Raw genomic sequence first — 21,416 nt, forward strand, 5'->3', positions numbered from 1 at the left:
CTGGATGCAGCACTCCAGGTGGGGTCTCACCAGAGCAGAGCAGAGGGGCAGAATCCCCTTCCTCGACCTGCTGGCCACACTTCTTTTGATGCAGCCCAGGATGTGGTTGGCTTTCTGGGCTGCGAGCGCACATTGCCAGTTCATGTTGAGCTTCTCATCCACCAGCACACCCAAGTCCTTCTCCTCAGGGCTGCTCTGTGTGCTGGGGGCCACCCAGCTGGGAAGCAGCTCAGCAGAAAAGGCCCTGAGGGTACTGGTGGACACCAAGCTGAACATGAGATAGCAATGCCTTTGCAGCAAAGGTGGCTAATGGTGTCCCTGGGGGGCATTATTGAGAGTGCTGCCAGCAGGTAGAGGGAGGTGATCCTTCCCCTCTGCTCAGCACTGATGAGGCCACACGTGAAGTGCTGTGTCCAGTTCTGGGCTGCCCGATACAAGAGAGACATACTGGAAAGAGTCTAGTGGAGAGACACTAAGATGATGAAGGGATGGGAGCATCTCTCCTGTGAGGAAAGGCGGAGCGAGTTGGGGCTGTTCAGCCTGGAGAAGGCTCGGGGAGGGTCTCAGGCGGGCCAGCGCTGGCCCTCTGCCCCTAATATGACGCATTTTAATCGCAAAGAATTCTAGCGAGTGACAGCCGCAAGCAGCTGGGTTGTCTCTGCCGGGCCCTGCGTGGGGCCGCGGTGCCACGCGGTGGTGCTGCGCCCCCACCGAGGGGACGGCGGCCGGCGGCGGGCACGGCCCGGGAGCGGCGGCGGCGGCGGGGATCGGCCCCGGGCCCTCGGCACTGAGCATCCCCCGGGGAACGGTGCCCGGGCGAGGGGCGGGCGCGGCCGCCCCAGAGCTGAGGATGGCAGCGGTTGTCCTCAAAGGGCACGATGTGCCGCGGTGTGCGCTGCCACCCTGGGTCCTGCTGAGCTCAGCATCCCCTAAAATCAAAATGAATGACTGCCTAGACCTAGCATCCCAGATCAGGACCCATGAACCCTAGATCTATGATCACAGACCCACCATCGTATCTGTGGCCTGACTGGACCCATAATCTCAGCCTCCCTGCTGCTGGTGCCTCTCACAAAGCACTGCCCAGACCTCGCAGGGGCCCAGATTGGCACAGGGAGATGGAAGGTGCACGAGGGGATGCTTTACAGGGGGGTGTGGGGGGGGAGGGCAGGATTTTTGCACCCACAGCTCCCATCACAGAGATGCCGTTTGGCCTGTCATGGGGCTGTTAGATTCCCTTTTTCCCAGGCTTGGTGATGTTTTCACTTGTGGCGCTTGAAGAGCAGTACCTGCCTGCTTCCTTGGGGAGCCCCGGCCTTGCATGAGACCAGTCACAAAGAATGGGGTCAGGTGTGGGGACACTGGGGCTTCATGCTTAGCCCAGGGTCTGGGCCAGCGTTCTTCAGCAAGACACTAAAAACAGGGCCACACTTGCTTGCTCTGCTATCCTCCTCTGTCTGTGGGTTTTTTATGTTTTGTTTTTTTTTTTTTTTTCTTGAAGGGGGAATGTTCAGACTTTAGAGATGACCACAGTGAACCCAAAGTGCCTGTTGCTGTTGCTGTCTCCTCTTGCCCCCAAAGGACAGGCTTAAACTTGTCTTTAACCCAAGCCAAATACCACCAGGAAGGCTTTCTTCCCCTTATAAAGAAAATAAATCAACATAGAATGTCAGTAACATGTGAAATCTTTCCTTTTCGTTTTGAAATACTGTTGTCTATTTGTTTCCCTTCCTTTTCCAGCCTTGAAAGTGACTCTTAGAAAACGGGTTAAAAAGTTTTAGGTGCCGCTTGCCATGGGACCTCATGGGGCTGCTCTCAGCTGCAAGCCCTGGTGGTGACACATCTGCCTGGGGGTCCAGCGCTCTGAGCCAGCTGAGGTCTCCTGGAGGCCCTGCAGGACATGAGCTGGGGGCTCCTGAAGCCCCGGTCTTTCAGCCTCAGGGCTGTCTGTGCTGACAGATGGGGTATCTGCCCCCGGGGAAGCTCAGCTGTTGTCAGCACTGAGCAGCAGAAATGGAAGTGAAGGAGATGGTGCCTGAGGGACATTTTATCCTTGAGAGAGGCTGGTGGGGGGAGGCTTTTAGAAATGCCTTTCCCCTCCTGCTGCTCTCCAGTTGCCCAAAGGCGGTCTGTCCTTGTCCTCCCATCCTCGCCGGCTGCTTCCCCTCCTGTTCTGTTCTGCAGGGACCCGCACATCCCTGCCCCCTTCTCCACAAGCTTTGCTTCCCAGGGAGGCTGAAGGAGAGGGAGGCACGGCGCCACGCCACATGGAGCCTGCGGTCCTGGCCCTGGAGTCAGCAGCTTCTGCTGTCCCCTGTGCCACAGATGCTTCCTCTCTCACACAAGATGTTTTCTTTGTGTCTGGCAGCTCCATCCCTCCAGTCTGCCCCTTGGACAGAGCAATGGGATGCGAGAGCCTGAGCCCCCTCTAGAGAGGTGCCCTGTCCCAGGGCCGCAGGCACCAGGTTTGGTGTGGTTTTGGGACACGTGTGTGTTAAGGACTGGGGGTGCTTCACTGATGCACAACCTTGCTTCAGCAACAGCTTTGCGCGGCCTCTTGTGCCGCTCGCTGTGAGTGCGGCTTCTCCCCCTGACCCACGGGCCCGTTTTGAGGCAAACGCAAGCCCGTGCCTAAACCTGGGGCATGGTGCTGGCGTGTGCAGTTTGAGCACCGGGCCCACGCACCGCCGGGCTGGGGGTGAGCTGCGGGGAGCCCCCGACGCAGGTGGAAAGCACCGCCTGGGGCGGCCCCGTCCCGTCCCCGCCCCGTCGCCCGCCCGGCCCCGCCCGGGAGCCCGTCCCGCCGCCGAGGGAGGGAGAGAGGGAGGACCGGGGCGGGAGCCCGGCCCGGCCCCGCCCGCGCCCGCCGCGCCGCACCTGAGCGAGCAGCGGCGGCTCCGCGCCGGCCCCGGCCCCGGCTCCGGTCCCGGCCCCCTCCGCCGCCCGCCCATGGCTCGGCTGCTGCCGCTGCTGCTCTGCCTGGCCGCGCTGGGCGCAGGCTGCCGGGCAGGGTCCCCCCCCGCTGGCACGGCCGGGCCCTCCGCCGAGCCGCTGCAGGACGAGGCGGACAACCAGGAGAACATCCTCTCCCAGGTACCTGCTGGGGATGCTGGGCACTCGGCGGGGCGGGTACGGGGCACCGCGGCGCGGGGCTGGGCAGCGCCGGGGGGAACGCTGGTGGCGGTGCTGGGCGCTGCTGCGCGTACCCTGGGTGATGCTGGGTGTCCGCGCTCGCCCAGCGCTCCCGGGCGGTGCTGGGAGGGTGCAGCTGCGGGGAGTTTATTGCCTGGGGTACAGTGAACTCACTGAAGTCCAACGGGACGACGTTCACAGCCTCCGTCCTGTTGTTTCCCTGAGGGGGACTAAAAAAACAGGGAGCTCCTTGGGAGGGGAACTGGTGGAGCCTCTTTGTGTGCAGAGGGGAGGGATCCAGGATCCGGGCTCTTTCCCTGCCAGTGGGATGCGGTGGAGGTTTCTGCTAGATTTGGCTGATCAGACTGTGTGCTATTATCTGCCCTCGGAAATGGCTAATGTGGAGACTATTGGAAACATACCGTCAAAGTTATTTTTGTGCTTGGGCTTTCAGAAGTGCTGTCTGCAAATCTCCGTAAAGGAAATTCCTGGCATTGTATGGGGCTAATCAGAAATACTGCTTCACCACCAGGTTAAGCTACTTATAGGGTAGCTTTCAGTTGCCCTTCCAGGGCACCCTTACCCTGTTTGCCTGTGTAAAGAAATCTTGCTTAGGGTAGCAGGTGACTTATTGGGTCTACTGGACACAGAGCATTAAAAGACAGCAGGAATTCAAAATTCTTGTATTTAAAATTCAAAGCGGCTAGGTCCACTTTACACAAAGCGGAATAAAAAATACCCTTTTGGAAGAAGCCAGTTTTCATTCCCCTTGTAGGTAGGGATCAGAAAGCTCTGCACTCTCTAGAAAACTTATTGGTCAGCAGATTTAGGAAGAGCCGGCCAGTTTCCCCAAGGTTCAGGGTGTCCAGAGTGTCCTTGTTGAGACCTCAAGGCCCGGGGTGTCCTTGTCCCTTGCTGGGCAAGCAGAGGACAAGAAGTTTGCTAACTGCTGGTGACCTGTGCTCAGCTGTTAGGTGACTACGACAAGGTGAAGGCAGTGTCCGAAGGCTCTGACTGTCGGTGCAAATGCCTGGTCAGGCCCCTGGGCCGCGGTGCCTGCCAAAGGATTAACGAAGGCGCTTTCAAAGCGGAGGATTTTTACACGGTGGAAACCATCACATCAGGACCCAGCTGCAAGTGTGCGTGTGTGGCCCCCCCCTCGGCGCTCAATCCTTGCGAGGGGGACTTCAGGCTGAAGAAGCTGCGGGAGGCAGAGAGCAGCGACCTGAAGGTAGGAGAGCAGCTTGAATTCGGGGCTCTTCTTGGAGGGGGAGATCTGCTGAAGCCTTTTCTTTCAGAGCTTTTTCTAAAGAATACTTTTCCTAAACTTTTTGTCTAAAACATCTCCTGGTTACTTTTATATCTGCACGTTGGATATAAAAATCAAGCTCGGTTTAAGGGATTGCTTCGAGCAGCTGCAGCTGATGATTCACTCAGCAGCACCCTGCCCGATTTATCCCCTGCTGCCTGGGGTCTGCCACGGCTGCCTGCACAGGAAGCCCAGGAGGGACTGGGCTGCTCCCTGCCCTTTGTCGGGTGCGAAGTGTCCCCGGGGGGACGGCTCTGCTCCACTCAGCAGCTGCCAGGTCTTGTTCCCGTCGCAGAGAGGGGCTCCCGAGGATCCACGCACAAAGCTGCTTTGGCTTCCATGGGCCAAAAGCTGCTGATGTGTCAGCATGAGGGTGTGTTACACAGATGGCTGATGGCTGGATGGGTTTTGTTGTTTTAAACGCTGACGCTTCTATACTAATAGTATTTTATCTCTTTAGTAACATGTACCTCTTTTCCAAGTTCTTAAGTACTCATGACTTTTCTTGGATGCTTACTTTTGCTGGTCTAGCAGCTGGCATTTCCAGTTTGTTACCTGCATAGGGCAGCAGAAATCCTCCCCAAAGGGCCACTGGCTTCTTCCAGCCCTGGGAGTCTCCAGAGCAGAAGGTTGAGGGCTGGTGGCATTCATGTGGGTGGTGATGGGATGTGCTCTGTGGCAGTGCTGCCAGTCCCAGCTCAGGTGGGAAGGCAGGCAGCGTGCGAGGTGCTGCGGGGCAGCCTGCAGCCGGGGCCACCGTTATGGGTTTGTTCTAATTAATTTGGAGTTTGAGGATGTGTTTCGTCTTGTCCGACTGCAGACAGTTAGCAGCTTCTTGTCCAAGCTCCCCTGCAGCTAGGGAAGGTAAACAGGCACAGACAGATAATCCATCATTTCAGGGAAGGAGTCCCCCCAGTCTGGAGTTGTTTGGTGGTCCCTCACCTGCAGGAGAAGCCAGGATGCCCCACTTGGTATTAGATGAGGAGCCGTCAGCTCTCTGTGGTTAGGGAAGGGGTCACCCTCTGGGGTGACAGAGCCACCCCTGAAGTCCCTCACCAGCAGGTAGGCAGAGCTCCTCCACCAGCAGCTCACACCTCTCTCCTGGTCCTCTCCGGAGCCAGTCAGCCTTCAGGAGCAGAGCAGCGTGGCTAGCTGTACCCTTGGCTCCGGCTGCCTCTTCCCACTGGGGAGCTGCTCACAGCCAGCTGTGGTGTGAAAGCTTGTCCTCTAGGAACTGGCCCAGGCTCCCCGGCTCATTTTGCAAGGATCCGTGGCCAAACGATTTCACAAGATTTATCCAAATATACACACGTGGGGTTTTTATTTGCTGCAAAAGTCAAACCCCGGGAGCTGTGAAAACAGGCCTGCTTTCTCGCTGACCACAGAGTCCCTCCTGGGGTCGGGCGCGCTGGAAACGGCAACAAGAAGCCGTGAGGCAGGAGAGGACACAGCTCCGGTTCTTACGTGACTCATGAGGAGCAGCTCCCACGCTCTTTGGTGGGGAGGGCCAGGCCAGGCCATCTCATTGCTCCTACCAGCCCCAGGGTTTTTACTCTCCTTGCTGGTCTGATGAGCACTGTTCTTGCCTGGTCCAGCAGCGGGATGCACATGATTGTGCTCCATGTCTGTTGTGTTTTACCAGGCTCTGACTCAAAAACCCTAGGTACTCTGTGGGAAAGCTGTGGAAAGGTCCCCAGAATGAGAGCCCTCCCTTACGACGGGTGGCTGGAGGATGTGTCCCCAAGGTAGCGGCAAGGAAGGCAGTAGATAAGCCTGGGGAGCAGGGGTACCCCTGGGGCACTCCAACACAGTGCTGAATGGCTGCGCTCGGCATCCCAGCTGAAGGTTTCGGTCCCATCCGTGCCTTTAATAAGGTCCCATGGGAATGCATGGATCATCAGACAGTGAGAGCCAAAGTCTGCAGTGGGCGAAGGGAAGGAAGTAGTGAGTTGGTGTGAGGATCAGTGTGGTGTTCTGGCGAGGATCAACTCGGTGTTGGCAGGTGTAGCTGACTCTAAGATGTATTTTTGTGAAATTGCAGCTTGTTGCTCCTCTGCTTGTAGGCGCGGTGTGTGTTTTGGGGGTCTCGGATGCAGAGTCTGCGCAAGGAGTCTGCATTCAGGAAGATTTGGAAGGTGGTTAATAAAGTCTGCAACCTTTGTGTCTTGATGGAAATTATCCAGCCTGGAGGGAAAGCACATATCTCCAGTGGCTGTCTGGCAGGTTGTGTGCATTATATCGGTCATCTCCGTCCAGTTCTTGGTGGAAAGTGGATGTGTAGCCATAAAACAATCCCTGTCTCTTAATGCTGCCATTTTATCTGGCGCAAAAAAATCTTTCCTTTGCTGTCAGCTCCACAGGGAGACTGCAGAGGCCGGGATGGAAACTCAGAGTGCTGCCAGCAGTGCTGCCTGTACTTCTCCCATGTTTATGGAGCTCTGTTGACTAGTTTGTAGCTGCTGGGAGAAAATGTCACTGCCTTGTACTAATTCCCATGCATTTAAAATACCTCTCAGCCGTCAGGGCTGTGAGGTCTGCAGTACTGTGGTGTATGTGTGGGGACACATGTGACAGGAGGGAGCAGAGGCACAGGATGGCCTGGGAGTTCTCACCACCAGCTCGTGCCTGGTTAAGTGTTGTCCTCTGTGGAGTGAGCACCAGGAACCGTATGAAATGCAGAAGGAGGGTGTTGCTGTCTGGGCCCCCAGCATCAGTGAGCAGGGGCTGCTGCTGGGCAGGACGCGGGGACACAACCCTTCCTGCTGCAGGAAGGAGGTGAATTCAACACAGGGCATCTCTGAAACGGGTGATTTCAATCACCCATTTCAGAAGAAGAGGCAGCATCCCTCTGATAAAGTTGTCCTCCAGGGAAGCAAACTGTTGCCAGGCTGGCACTGCATTGAAATTGCTTCTCTCATGCATTTGTGAACGTTTTAAAAGTTTTTAACAAGTTTCTTCTTGTTCCAGGAAAAAAAGCACGGGATGGCACGAGCTCAGAGTCTGATGTCAAAGTCACTTTTATGCTTGTTGCCTCTTTTGTTGCCAGTCACGTCACTGGTAGTGTAGCTAAGCCTTTGGGCTTGTGAGAGAGCCTGCCTAGAGCTGGCAGTGCTCCTCCTTGCTCTGCTCACTAATCCCCAGCACCCAAAACATGCTCCTGAAACTCTGCCTGCTCTGCTCCTGACTGCAGCAGCAATGTGGCAGGGCTATGTAAAGAAAAACCTGTTTTAATAAAGTTCTTGTGCTCAGATGCGCGTATTGCGCTTGACTTCTCGGCTGTAGAAAGCACACAGAGTACTTCATAGCAAGGGCCTCTGACTGACAGTGCGCTCCCTGTGCCTTGCAGCTGTCCTCCATTGTTGAGATGCTGGAAAGTGCCTTTTACGGCTTGGACCTTCTGAAGCTGCACTCGGTCACAACCAAGCTGGTGGGTCGGGTGGAAAAGCTCGAGGAGGTAAGATGAGTCCTGTTCTCCTTTGAGGTTGTTGCTTTCAGTGGGCCTTGCCTCAAGTCATGTACTTAGTACCTCTGGTGCATTCAGAGCCTTGTTCCTTTTGGAAGAAATGTTCATTAACTGTTTGGCTGAAACTTAACTAAACCAAACTAGACCCGACTAGACTCTCCAAGCTAGATCTCCACTGCTCCTTGCAGGCAGTGCCCAGGGCGTCACCACCCCATCAGCCTCCCCTGACCCTCTCCAGTTCCCCCCGTCCCTTGTGGCCCAAACTAGGTGTGACATCCCAGCTGTGGCCTCACCAGGACCAGCATCTCCTCGGGGTCCAAAGGGCCCGCTGTTAAGTTTTTCCTCTTCTCAATTTCATGTCTGTGCTGGCGTGATAGTTGCCCTCAACCAGGTGCGTTTGTGCTGTTTGATGTCGGGGTGAGCGATTCAGGGCTGGTGCCGGGACACACTCGCTGGGACAGCTGGTAGTCAAGGAGGTCAAATTCCTTAAGGACCAAGTTACATCTTGGCCTGCATTTAAAAAGAACTGAACCCCTAGTGCTGCTAAAAAGATAGATAAAGTACCTTCCTTTTTTTTTTTTAGAGCAGACTTCCAGTGAAATCATTTTTACTTCCATACAGTTTAATATTTCTTTGGCTAGTACAACGTGGGGTTTGCAGTTTGTTGAGCGGCGCTCAGCTATGTAGCAACAGGTTGCCAGATTAAATACTGGAGTTTTCTCCCGTGGTCTGTATCTGGGACAGTAATTCCACATTCTTGTCGGAGTGGAGCAGTCCCGTTTGTCTGCAGCCAGGGGCCGAGAGGCGATGATTTATAAAGCCAAAATTCCACTTGCGAAGTGTTTCGAGAGGCACGGCATGCTCCATCCCGGGGTCAGGAAGGAGGCAGCTGAGAGGAGCACGCTTTCCTGGGGGGCTCTGGGCTTCCAAGCCTGGTGATTGATCCAGAAGGGGGAAAAGGGGTTTTGAGGTCTAAAAATAACAAAGAACCAATGTTTTTGTTTGCAATCCCACCCTATTCCTGTGGTTTAGCGATTTCTCCAGTTGTTACTTGGGTTTGCTGCTGAGTCTTTGCTAATTAGGGGAGAGGAGCAAGGGAATTGGGAGCTGTGCCACCAGCCCCATGCCACGCATCCCCATTGGGGAGCTTTGCTGCCACAGCACTGGTAGCCGTGGGGCTCGTGGTGGGGGTGAGCCCTGTCCCATGGGCAGAGGATGCTGCGGTGAACACAAAAGGCCCCATCAGGACAGATCAATGGTTTGTTGCTATTTAACATCCACCATTAGCTAGATTAGGGGTGACAGAGGAGACAACCTTTTTTTGGTATCATTTATGGATCTGTAGCCCATGAATTTGTCTCACCCTGAAACTAGTTGACTGAAAATCACAGAATGACAGGGGTTGGAAGGGACCTCTGGAGATCATCTAGTCCAACCCCCCTGCCAGAGCAGGGTCACCCAGAGCAGGTGGCACAGGAACGCGTCCAGGCGGGTTTTGAACGCCTCCAGAGACGGAGACTCCACCACCTCTCTGGGCAGCCTTTGCCAGGGCTCTGCCACCCTCAAAGGAAAGAAGTTCCTCCTCATGTTTAGGTGGAACTTCCTATGCTCAAGTTTGTGCCCGTTACCCCTTGTCCTGTCGCCGGGTACCACTGAAAAGAGCCTGGCCCCATCCTCCTGACACCCACCCTTTCAGTATTTATAAGGGTTGATAAGATCCCCCCTCAATCGTCTTTTTTCCAGACTAAAAAGACCCAAATCCCTCAGCCTCTCTTCATAAGAGAGGTGCTCCAGTCCCCTAATCATCTTGGTAGCCCTTTGCTGTACCCTCTCCAGCAGTTCCCTGTCCTTCTTGAACCGGGAAGCCCAGAACTGGACACAGTACTCCAGATGCGGAAAATGGTGCTGTTGGACATTGTCACCTTTAAACGGATCAGGCCAGAGTGACACAGCCCATCAGGTCAGTGGGTGGGGAGTGCAGGTTCCTCAAAGACGTTGCAGATGGTCAAGTCGGAAGCTAAGGTAAGGTAAGCATTAGGAGTTTGGGTATTGACAGATGACCCGAGGGATTACTTCATGTGCGCTCTTCTTTGGTACCAACGTGGCCCTGTCTACCAGCCTGTTCCTGCACAGGAGGTTCAGTGTGAGCAGTGCTGGTGGGACTTTTCTGTCTGGGCATGCTGGGGTGACCTTGCGGTGTGGCTGCTCTGCTCACAGCCCATCGCAGTGAGGCAGATGGGCAGAAGTAGTCTGGTCTGGCTGGAGTAATTTGGCCAGAGATGGAGCAGTGAAGGTGTAGGAGGAGGGAATTCACAGATTTGGGTCTTTAATTTCCCAGAAGCAGGGCTATAGGATCACGTAACAAGCAGCTGAAGCTGCCTGCGAGCACTTGGATGGGATGGAGGAGGACAGGAGAGGTTCTGGGTTAGATGGAGATTCCCCAGTGCTGCTGGTGCAGGCAGCAGGTGTGAAACATTTCCAGCGGCTGGCTTAGCACATAAATTCCTGTTGAGAGGAGGAGGATCACACCCTGCATCAGCCATGGGATCTGATACAACGGACAGCTGAGATGCTGAACAAGAGCCTGGCATCGCTTCAAAGCATCGGCCTCCCAGGCGGGTGTGCTTTTGGCAGCTGCTTCCTGGTGAAGAAGCTGAGCAGCCTCAAGCAGCTTCACAGGCTGGGCTTTGGTGGTGCCTCCCCACTAAAGGGGAGGCAGATTTTATTCCTAAGCAAGTCGTAAGCCAAACATTACACAGAATAAGTGATAAGAGCACAAGGCTGTCGGAATCAGCCATCATCCCAAAAGGAGGAGTGTGTCGAAGCTGCTTCTGCTCCTGTCCTGCTCTTAGGAGAGCATCATGAGGCCCCCTATTCCTTTTCTTACCACAGCAAAATGCTCGCTGAAAAGTCCCCGTGTTATTTGACTCAGCCTTAAAATAGCATGATAAAGCTGTGTCTCACAATTCCTGGGTGAAAACCGGGAGTTCAGATACTCAGGGAGGGGGCTGGTGGTTAACTGAACTCAGGATGGTATTTTTGCAGAGATGAGAAGGTATTGCGAGTACTTCCAATATAACAAGGCATTTCACACAAATGGTGTCAGTCGAGGGAATTAACCCCCAAATACTTGGTCCTTAGAGCTAGCGCTTTCTCTAGTGAGGCAGCTTCTCTGCTTTGTCTTCAGTTTGCAGCTGTCACATCAGCTGGCAATTTTGAGGTCGCAGATGGAGGTCATGGTGGGCTTTAGGAGAAAATAATGGCAGGACAGATTGAAAGTGAAGGATCAGGGGGAGCCACCCCCAGTCTCTGTGTAAAAACTCTTTGATTGATGTGCCACCTAATTCAAAGTAGTTGCCATTTAAGATGTAAAAGACCAAAGAGTGATGAGCAGAGACTGAAACAACCCCTTGGTGACAAGATGTACCTGTGGTTGGGGAACTAAGAAGGCCAAAGGGGTTTTCCTGCCCTGGGCTGCCCGATGAGCTGCAGCTCACCCCAGCTCCCTCCCAGTCCGGGACAGCTCTCTGAGGGTCACTGGCTCTCTTCCTCTCCCGAAATTCTCTCCCTCTTCTGTGGGAGCAGAGGATGGTGGGGAGAAGCAGTCCCTGAGTGCAGGGACTCAGGCAGTGGGGCAGGACCAGGACAACAGAAACCGGACAAGTGGGATGCTGACCTTGAGTACTTGCCTTGGGGGTTAGGCAGGTGGCAGCCGGCCAGGTTGTGACCCTGCTAGGAAAGCGGGATTAATAAATGGGAGATGAACTTTGCTGCCAGAGGGAAAGGACATGATGTTGGGACTTGGGATGTTGTAGCTTGTCTTTTGCTTCTATGAGCCAGCAAGCATGGCTGCAGATGGCTGTTGAAGAGCCTCAAGGCCACTCTCCTGCTCCCTGGGGCCCCATGGCAAAGAGTAGATCTGGCGTATGCACACCAGGGATGGAGTTTCTGGATGCCACTGGGGCCAGGGCAGTGCCTTCTTAGGCAGCTGAAGTGTGCAGCTCTACAGAGAAGCCCAGCTGTGAGCCCGGGATGGCAGCACAGAGCTCGCTGCCTCCTGGGCTGTGGTTCGCAGACCGTGGAGCATCCCTTGTTTTTATGTTGGGTAAAGTCTCTTCTCTTGCTTTTCTAGGGCATGTCCAGGAACTTCACGCAGGGAAGCCACCGGGCAGGAGCCAACGTGGAGGAGGGTCTGCAGGATCCCCACCGCAAGGGCAGGGAGAACTGCTCCAGCCTCATCACCAACAGCCTTGCCGACATAGAGAGCTCGCTGCAGCGGGACGCAGAGGCTGCCTATACGCATGCAGAGGTATGACCGCCCCAGAGGGCTGCACAGCTTGAAGTCACTGTGCAAGCCAGCCCAGAGGGTGTCTCCTGGATTTCCCCCCACCACGGCAGGCCGCTGGCCCGGGGTTATTTTCTTCTTGGCTTGGCCGACCCCCGTTTCCGTGCCACCAGCTCCAGCCTGCTTCTCTCGGCACAGCCCAGCTGCCGCCGGGATGTAGGAGGGAACGGGAGCAGGCTGCTCCCCAGGCCTCCCCCCTTCCCACGGGGTTGTTGGTTTTCGAGGTCAGCAGCGGCCACGCTGCTCGGAAAGAATGATGTCATTGTGGGGCCGGCTAAGAAGTGCTGGGAAACTCGGAGCCTTTGATTAGCAGGGTTTGGGGGCTCGGTGGAGGGACAGCCTGTCGCCCTCCCTCCCAGGGAATTATCCCTGCGCCTGGCTGGCTCCGGGCAGAGAGTTGGGCATCCCGCCAGCTCCGGTACCCAGCCCCAGACCATGGGAGTCCCTGCAGGGTCTGTCCAGCACAGGGACATCCTCTGCCGGGGGCAGCGGTTCCCGTGCGGCCCCAGAGAGGGGTGAGAGGGGACACCTGCCCAGGACACCCTTGCTGCTCTGGTGGCGCAGTGTAGGGTGGCCTCACGCTGCTCTGGTCTATACCGGGCGGCTTCTGGAGCATCCTGCCTTCACCCCAGGGTCCCCTCTGCAGGGGCAAAGGAGGTGTCCAGGGAGGGAGGAATGGCTGCTGCATCATTTCCAGCTCCAAACAGGAGTGCTCAGCTCTTGGGGGTGAGGACAGCCTGGAAGTTGCGCCCCCCCCTACCCCGACCCTGGCAGCTGAGAGCAGGTGTTGCGGGTCCCACATAGGAGTGGACTCCCCAAGTCCCCACAAGGAGAAGGGCGGGCTCCCATGTGTGCGCTGGGGGTCAGCGGGTGGGAAAATGGCACTGACCACGATGTGTCAGTTATTCCGCTTGGGGGGGGGGACCCGTGTCCTGTGTCAGAGGGTGTGCAGCAGCGCTCCCAGCCCCTCTCCCCCTGCTCCCCGGGCCATAACCTGAGCAGGGGCTCTGCTGCCCGCTGGAGAGGAGCCAGCCCCAGCCAGGCAGGAGAGCGTGGGCTTTTAATAAAAATGCAGGGTTTTTATTACCCTGAGTGACCTCATTTCCCAATGTTCCCCTTTCCTTGCCGCTAATTGCAGTAGGGCGGCGGAGGAACCCTGGGCTTGTCTTCTCAGCCAAATGGGCACCGCTTCAACCTTCAGGCTGTCTTTCCGATTTCCTTTAATGAGATGAAATCCTTCAGGCATGAGCTGCGGCAGCTGGTGGCTGCCTCTGCCCGGGGTTCCTGGTCCCTGCCTGGGGGGAAGGTCCTGGTCCTTGCCCGGAGGGGGTTTCTTGTTCCTGCCCTGGGAGGGGGCAGTTCATGGTCCCTGCTCCAGGGGGTTCCTGGCCCCGCTGGGGAGGTGCCTCCAGCCTCTCTGCTCTACCAAAGCTCGGTGCGTGTTGCACGCTCTCTATGGATCAGCTGCACACCGTCCCTGGCGTGCGAGGGGGCGTCCGGCTAGTGGACGTGCGAGTGGCTGCAGTGAGGAGTGTACCCTGCTAACGCCGCCCTGGGGTCCCCTCGCTCTGCCTGCATGCCTCGCGTCCCACTGCCCGTGCCTTACTGAGCGCCGAGTCCAAGGTTTGCTGGGTGGCACCGAGGTCAGGTGGAGGCAATGCTGGGCTGCTGCCCCCGCTGTCTCCTGGGGGTTTTCCCACGGCAGAAGGGACTGAGGTTGATCCTGAGGAAGGAGGGAGGACAGAGCATCCTACCCAGCGCTCGGCTGGCCAGCCTGACCTGTCCTGTCCCCCGAAACACAGCCATTCCGGCCCGTGCCATAACAACCTCCTGCATCTCTTCCAGGGCAAATATGAAGAAAGATTCCTGAAAGATGAAACCATCTCCCAGCAGATCAACTCTGTCGAGTCCCTCCCAGAGCTGCACCTCTCTCCAGAGGACGAGAAGCCCGAGCAGCTCTTGCAGAGGAAGCTGCGCGTAAGGAGCTGGCCTCCTTCTAAGCCCACCATTGTCCGAGGGGTCACCTACTACAAAGCCCAGTCCACTGAGTCGGAGAATGACATCGAGGAGCAACGTGAGTTGGGTTTGTAGCTGCGTCCAGCGGGATGGCTGTTCTGTGTCCCATAGCAAAGCCAGCATCTGTCCCCGAGTCCTGCCTTGTCCCTTGGGAACGTGTGGGCAAAGTGCAGGGGGCCACCATAGAGAGGAGGGCTTGGGGGCAGGAGGAGGTGGGACAGTTGGTTCCTCACCACTGTGCAGCCTTTGAGCCCTGCACGGGGGAGCAGTGCAGTGTTGTTATTCCATGGAAAATCCCTCGTAGCTAAGGAAATGGCTCACTGCTATGGCTTAAAACACCCAGCATCAACACCTTTCCTGAAAGTAAACGCAAGTCTATTACTTATGTTAGCCCTGCAGATCTACCTACCCCATGGTATCCCGGGAGGTTTGTGCAGTGGCTGGGGTGGCAGGGAGGCAGCTCAGAGCCGTGTCTGGCTGCCTTGAGGGTCAGCAAGTGCTCCTCGTGGCTATGGCCATGGTGAGAGCCGGGGGCCAAGCCACCAGGGCCCAGCAGCACAGGCAAACAAGGCAAGTGCCCTTTCTGTGCAGAGCCGGCTGAGTGGCGAGGTCAGCCAGCACGGCCGTGTGTGGGTTTGTGAGATCCCTGAGATGAGGAGGAGCAAAGGGCATGGGTGGTCACTTCCTGCTCTGCTGAGCCTGAGGTGGTGGACAAGGATGTGATGGGGTCTCACTGACCTCCTAATGTGGGCACCATCAGACCCTGCCCATCGTCCAGCCCTTCTTCGGCTGGAAATTAAGAGGCAAATCACATGGACTTAGTACAAGAAAGCCTGGATAAGTGGTTGAAGGAGCCACAGCGGTGGGGCAGGTGGAGAGGGGCCACAGGGGACCTACTCCTGCTCACTGTGGGACTGATGCCCATGCCTGTGTTTGGCAGCAGACGAGCTGTTCAGTGGGGACAACACGGTGGACTTGCTGATTGAGGACCAGCTCTTGAGGCCCAGCAGCCGGGCAGGTGAGGGCGTGAGGAAGCCCTCCCCGGTGGGATGGCCGCCCACCCCCGGCAGCAACCCCACCACCCCACCACTCACCGACAGTGCTGCGACAGCCACAGTGCCCCTGTCCTCTGCCACGGCCATGGGGCCCACATCAGACCCCACCACTGTGAGCCAACTGACCCTCACCCCAGAGACCACAACTGCCCCGGCAGGGCTGGCGGAGGAGGAGACCCCTCAGCTACTGGCCTTGGCCAGCACAGTGGTGGCCACAGCCACAGAGAGCCTGCCCGCAGCCACTAGCCCCGTCCTCAGCCCTGCCGTGGCCACCACTGCTGGGACCTTGAATGACATGGAGACGAGCCCTGCCCTGGAGAGCAGCCCAGGAGCTTGGGAACAGGAGAGGACCCCTGCAACACCGGTCAGCCCCACCATCCCTGCCACACCGAAGCAGGCCCTGGAGGAGGAGGACATCAGGAACATCATTGGTGAGTGTTTCATGTCCTGCACCGATCCAGCTGTGCGCATGGGGGCTGGCTCATGCCCACAGTGTGTCCTGCTAAGTGCAGCACACCTGGATTTGGCCACAGGTGGGAGTTGTCATGGAGATGATGGCTGGGCAAGTGCTTTACTGGGGCACCAGATTTTACTTGCTTGTTAACTCTGGAACCTACTGTAGTCCCCTTCCAGTTTGAGGGGCTGGACAGGGCAGGAAGACACCTCCTCAGAGATGGATCTGGGACGTGTCTCAGTCAGGGTGGGGACAGCGCTAGTGCCATGGGGAGCTCTTTGCAGGATCAGCCTGGTGCTGCTGGGCTTTGTGAGGCTGAGCCCAGGCCGAGGCAACGGGGGTACCTGCTGGGTGGGCAGGGAGATGGAAGGGGGAAGATGCCTGCAGACCCCCAGCAGGCGTGGGGAGGGCATGGCCACCCTGCCTTGGGCCTCGCAAGTCTCTCTCTGCCTGCGCAGGGCGCTGCAAGGACACGCTGTCCACTATTTCGGGACCCACCACCCAGAACACCTACGGGCGCAATGAGGGGGCCTGGATGAAGGACCCTCTGGCGCGGGAGGAGCGGATCTACGTCACTAACTACTACTATGGGAACACGCTTGTGGAGTTCAGGAACCTCGACAACTTCAAGCAAGGTGGGCTTGCACCATCCTCGATGCTGCGCTGGCCGCCATTCAGCTGGTCCAAGTAGCATCCCCGTTCCATGGGATGCTGCGCTGTGGCGGGATGCTCTGCCCAGGGACCCTCCCCTCTTGGGCACTGGTACCCAGAGTGTGGGGTTCAGAGCATGGGGCAGGTCAGGCTGTCCTTGGTGGCTCTGGACTTGCTTGTCACCACGCCAGGCTGCGGCTGGTGGCTGGGGAGGGAGTGTACGCAGAGCTGGGGGCAGAGGGTGCTGGCAGCCACCTACCCCAAAGAAAGGGGGGGTCTCACCAAGGTATCTCTGCCCTGCAGGGCGCTGGAGCAACTCCTACAAGCTGCCATACAGCTGGATCGGGACGGGGCACGTTGTCTACAACGGTTCCTTCTACTACAACCGGGCCTTCACGCGCAACATCATCAAATACGACCTGAAGCAGCGGTATGTGGCCGCCTGGGCCATGCTGCATGACGTGGCCTACGAGGAGTCCACCCCGTGGAGGTGGCGGGGCCACTCGGACGTGGACTTTGCCGTGGATGAGAACGGCCTGTGGGTCATCTACCCGGCCATCAGCTACGAGGGCTTCAACCAGGAGGTGATAGTGCTAAGCAAGCTGAACGCAGCTGACCTCAGCACGCAGAAGGAGACCACGTGGCGGACGGGCCTGCGGAAGAACTTCTACGGGAACTGCTTTGTCATCTGCGGGGTCCTGTATGCGGTTGACAGCTACAACAAGAGGAACGCCAACATCTCCTACGCCTTTGACACGCACACCAACACGCAGATCATCCCCCGGCTGCTCTTTGAGAACGAGTACGCCTACACCACGCAGATAGACTATAACCCCAAGGACCGCCTGCTCTATGCCTGGGACAATGGGCACCAAGTCACCTACCACGTCATCTTTGCCTACTGAGACCCCCTGCCACAGTGGGGCACTGCGAGCCAGGGGCCACCAGCACCTTTTTATTATTATTTTTGTTATTATTATTTTGTACAAATCAAAGAGTAAATGATGGGTTTTGTTTCAAGCTGGTTTTTTTTTTGTTTTGTTTTGTTTTGTTTTTTTTTAATGGTGGATTGTAGATCAGTCCCCAGGCCAGAACCACCCCCTTCGTCTTTGCTGTAACCTTGCTCCTGTTTTCCCTTCCCGTGGGCAGGGTCCCTCTTTTGGGAGGACAGGACCCAGCACTCCTGACCAGAGAGGAGGAGGTGGCCCAGACATGATCCTCCTGATGAGGTTTTTAGCTAATATTGATCAGCAAGAGACCCGGAACCAGCGCAAAGCTGGCCTTTCTGCTGCAGGCACTGGGTGCCAGCGGGACACTGATGTCAGTCTGTCCTGGTGGAGGGGGGCGCGTGTCCCGTGGCAATGTCCCACCTCTCAGGACCATCTTCCCAGCTGACGGCCAGCAGGCCCTTTGGAGACCCTGCTGTACAATGGGGTTGCGAGCGCAGCTCCGGCAGCCCCTGGTGCTGGCGCTTACGCTGAGGACTGTCCCCTCCGGCTGGGGCTCTGCCCTTTGCAACCTGCTCTGGGGGGCTGGAAGCACCCTGAGCCCCAACTCGCGTCCGGAGCGAGCCAGCAGCGGGAGGAGGACACTGTAAATACGTGTAGATGGCTTTTGTTTGTTCATTTTGTAACCCGAAATAGTCCCCTTTGGCATTTGCCAGGTGAAGGCTCTGTTGTGCCAGGTGCGGGGCTGCCTGGGCAGGGAGCTGCGGAGCTGGGGGAGCCCTTGCTCCCGATCCCGCTGCCACTCCGTCTCCCGCAGGGTCTCAGCCCTTGTCCCCTCTCACGGCCGTGCTCGCCCTTTCCCGGCTGTTGGCCACTGGGAGCCTGTCATAGAGGCATGGCCCTGGCCCTTCCAGCCCGGCAGCATCTTGTATTTACCTGCTGTTAATAATAAAAAGATCAAGTACCTTTGCAGCCGTTCGGGGCTTTCTTTGGGTCTGGTTCACCCTCTGGGTGCAAGGATATGCACGAGGGGTTTTTTGGTTGGTTGGGGGAGTGCCAGTTTATAAACCAAGTGGCAGCAAGGCCCAGTGGCTGGAGGGGACCTCTGAGGTGGCTCTGGGCTGCTTGGGCCTGGAACCATGGCCTGGTGGTGTGGCAGCGTCCAGCCCGGAGAAGAGTTTGGCTCCGTCACAACTGCAATTGCCTTCAGGTCACGAGGGGCTGTGGTGAGACACGCTCCCTGCCTGTCCCCCATCCCCCCGGTGCATGTAGCTTGGGCATTGCCAAGCAGAGCCACCCCACAGCCCAAGAGCCGGCAGAGGCTGCACTGGCCTTCTTTTGCTTAAGTAAAACAGTATTAACAACAATAATAATAATAAATAAAAGAACCATTTTATTGCCTTCAGTGCTAGGGACACAGAGAACAGAAGAACTACACGGGACAAGAGATGCTCTCCGCCACTGGAGCCCACGGGTGCTGGCTGAGGACAGTCCCCGAGTCCCCCAGCAGCCCGTTCCAAGGTGCCGGGCTGTGCCAAGCCCAGCCACCACCGCCCGGGTCCCTTCCACGGCTCCCTGGCAGCCAATGGCGCCCCCAGAGCGGCTGGCTGCCCCTGCCCGGGGCTGCGGGGGAGCTGCGTGCCTCTGGCTGGGGCACTGCCAGCGTTTTTATTTTTTGACTATTGTGTGAGCTGGCCCACAGTCAGGTGGGGCCGGGGCCAGGAAAACAGAACTGGTGCAAGGAGCGCAGCCAAACCCCTCGCCGAGCCCAGCCGCTTCCCAGCAGTGCAAGCGCCGAGGGGACGGGGGGCCTTGCGCAGCTTGCGCTGACTACGTGGCAAAGGGCAAAACTTTTCCATAGTGTTGCAAGGCACATACTTTACAGGGGTGTATTGCTCCTCACCCTCCTCCTCACCTTCCCCGAGCTGTTTGTCTTGCTGCAGGATCAACTTTTTATTTCCTAACAGATGCGCGCACACACACAAATAATAATAATAAAAAACACGTCAGTCAGTCACCGAGCGGTTCAGACAATGAAGGAAAGGCAGTAGGCTGGCAAATTGAAGCCATCATCTTCTCTGCTAACGGCAAAGGGGGGAAAAAAATAATAATGTAACATGCTGAAGTCATTAGGAAAGGCCAATGCTCTGCTGGCGGCTCATCCCAGCTGAGCACCGCAGCGCACCGCACCGGAGCCCCTCAGGCCCGCTCCGGCCCAGGGCTTGGCTGACAAACCCGAGACCAGTCACCAGAGCTCTGCAGCGGGCTCTGTAACGGCAGCAGTCGATTGCAGCAAGAGCCATGTCTAGTAGCTCAGTGCTCAGGGGCAAACGGCACGCTCCCCTGACGCTTGACGGGCATCTGTCAGTGCTGACAAGGCAGAGAAGGGGTGTGTGGGTTTAAGTGTGTGTGTGTCTGTTTCGGGAGGAAGGTGCTGTGGCTGTGTCCCACGGAACCGAAGCAGCTCTTCTGCCCCAGAAGTGCCAGTGCCAGCTCCATAGGCTGTCTGCTGTGAAACGCATTAAATATCGCACACAAAATAAAAAAAAAATCCAAACAAAAAACAGGGAGGTGGGGAAGAGGGGGGAAAAACCCAACCCAACAGCAGTACAATCTTTAGAAACGCATTAAATCACCACCCTTGGGCCACGTGCCAGCCTTTTCCCACGCAGCTGCATGGGCTGGGGATGACAGCAGCAGTCTGCGGGCGAGCGCACACAGGTGAGGGGTTCGTGCCCCTCACGGGGCAGGGGACAAGCTTCCCGGCAGTGAGGACTGTTCTGCTCGTGGTGCTTTGGCAGTAAGTGCGGGTTGCCACCCCCCCAGCTGGAGGGCTGAGGCTGGGCTGCCCCATGGTACCACTGCAACCCTGAGCAGCCGCCCACCGCCTCCTGGCAAGGGAGGGCACACGGGGAAGGAATTTGGGGCAGGTGTGTGGTGTGCACAGGGGTGATGAGGAGCAGGGCTGCCTGGCCAGGCCCTGCACAGCCTCTCTGGCAGAGAAGGGATGCTCCTGCTGCTGGGGCGCAGGGCCGGGGTGGGGTGCAAGGCTGTGGCTCTCCCTGCACCCACAGCTCGGAGACAAACACTGCTTCCTCCTGCTGCCCCGAGCCCACTGCCGGCAGAGAAGCCTGATCTCGAGCACAGTGTCTCTAGGCAGGACTCCAGCACTCAGCACCCCACCTCAGGAGGCAGTTTAATGGGACAAACAAAAAAAAACCAACAAACCAACCCCACAATTTTGGACAGTGCGTAAGTAGCAAGGATGGTCCATGTCCCTCCAGTGCTAGCCCCAGGCATTGATGTGCCGACACCAGCAGTGCAGCAATGTGCATCACCCACACCCCTGGCACCAGGCATGGCATGCTGTGTGCGTCCCACCAGGCCTGTCCCCGGCAAGGGGACAGCTGAGCTGTAAAAACCCCGGTCAGGATGCAGACGTTGGGTAGGGTCAGGCACAGGAGCGGGCTAATCGGGGTCTGCCCTTACTGTGCCGATGTGCCAGGAGCCCTGGGGACCTGCCAGCAATGGGGCTCAGTGTGGCAGCAGGACCTGCTGCATGCTGGTTGCACAGGCCGTGCCACAGGAGCTACTGCAGGGATTTGACAATAGCCCTCCTCAGGGCGTGGGGTGTCTCGGGGACGGAGGGAGATGCGCTGTAGAAGGTGTTGGTGTGATTTCTGCGCTGCTCTCGGAGGTATGGAGGGACAGATGAACTTTTGATGTGGATGATCCTGGTGTCCATCACTTCACAATCTATCTGCATCATCACCTCGTAGTCCTGCCCATTGATCACATTTTCTGTAAAAGTAACAAAAAAACCCCCAAACAAATCAGACTTAGCCCTTCAAGCTAGTGACCTAATGGGACCAAAAGCAGAGCTTTCTGGAACTTTTTTTTCTGGAGCAGGAGCTGGAGGGGGGAGACCCCTTCCTTTTTGCAGCTCCAACACATGGAGCTCCATCTCACACAGCGCAGCCCCAGCCTGCTCGTGACACCTCAAAGGGCCCAGGCCAGGCTTAGCATGTGCAGTCACACTTAGAA

The 21,416-nt window shown here is 57.1% G+C and overlaps 2 protein-coding genes across 6 annotated transcripts in view; one reads left to right on the forward strand and one right to left on the reverse strand.

Annotated features, from left to right (window-relative positions):
• Positions 1-2,817: 2,817 nt before the first annotated feature.
• On the forward strand, positions 2,818-17,445 carry OLFML2B (olfactomedin like 2B). Of its 2 annotated transcripts, none has more exons than XM_074598319.1 (8): positions 2,818-3,093; positions 4,100-4,363; positions 7,788-7,895; positions 12,037-12,213; positions 14,095-14,323; positions 15,206-15,751; positions 16,233-16,409; positions 16,729-17,445. In XM_074598319.1, the coding sequence occupies exons 1-8, from the start codon at positions 2,950-2,952 to the stop codon at positions 17,328-17,330; spliced, it is 2,247 nt and encodes a 748-aa protein (XP_074454420.1). In that variant the 5' UTR covers positions 2,818-2,949; the 3' UTR covers positions 17,331-17,445. The 2 variants fall into 2 exon arrangements, with proteins under 2 accessions (XP_074454420.1, XP_074454421.1); XM_074598320.1 differs by having other exon boundaries at positions 15,209-15,751.
• Positions 17,446-18,742: 1,297 nt separating this feature from the next.
• The window catches only part of ATF6 (activating transcription factor 6), a 94,897-nt gene continuing 92,223 nt past the window's right edge, over positions 18,743-21,416 (reverse strand). For all 4 annotated transcript variants that reach the window (XM_074597185.1, XM_074597184.1, XM_074597182.1 and 1 more), the window contains exon 27: positions 18,743-21,173. In XM_074597185.1, coding sequence (XP_074453286.1) covers positions 20,962-21,173 — 212 coding nt within the window. In that variant the 3' untranslated portion in view covers positions 18,743-20,961. The remainder of the gene's footprint in view (positions 21,174-21,416) is intronic.

The sequence above is a fragment of the Larus michahellis genome, chromosome 8 (assembly GCF_964199755.1).
Source record: "Larus michahellis chromosome 8, bLarMic1.1, whole genome shotgun sequence".
Taxonomy (NCBI): Eukaryota; Metazoa; Chordata; class Aves; order Charadriiformes; family Laridae; genus Larus; species Larus michahellis.

What these genes read in the sequence shown, in the direction of transcription:
- OLFML2B (XM_074598319.1), top strand. Translation starts at nt 2,950, where the DNA reads ATGGCTCGGCTGCTGCCGCTGCTGCTCTGCCTGGCCGCGCTGGGCGCA. An exon ending in GGGTGGAAAAGCTCGAGGAG is followed by an intron (nt 7,896 to 12,036) that starts GTAAGATGAGTC and finishes TTGCTTTTCTAG; the next exon opens with GGCATGTCCAGGAACTTCAC. An exon ending in GAATGACATCGAGGAGCAAC is followed by an intron (nt 14,324 to 15,205) that starts GTGAGTTGGGTT and finishes TGTGTTTGGCAG; the next exon opens with CAGACGAGCTGTTCAGTGGG.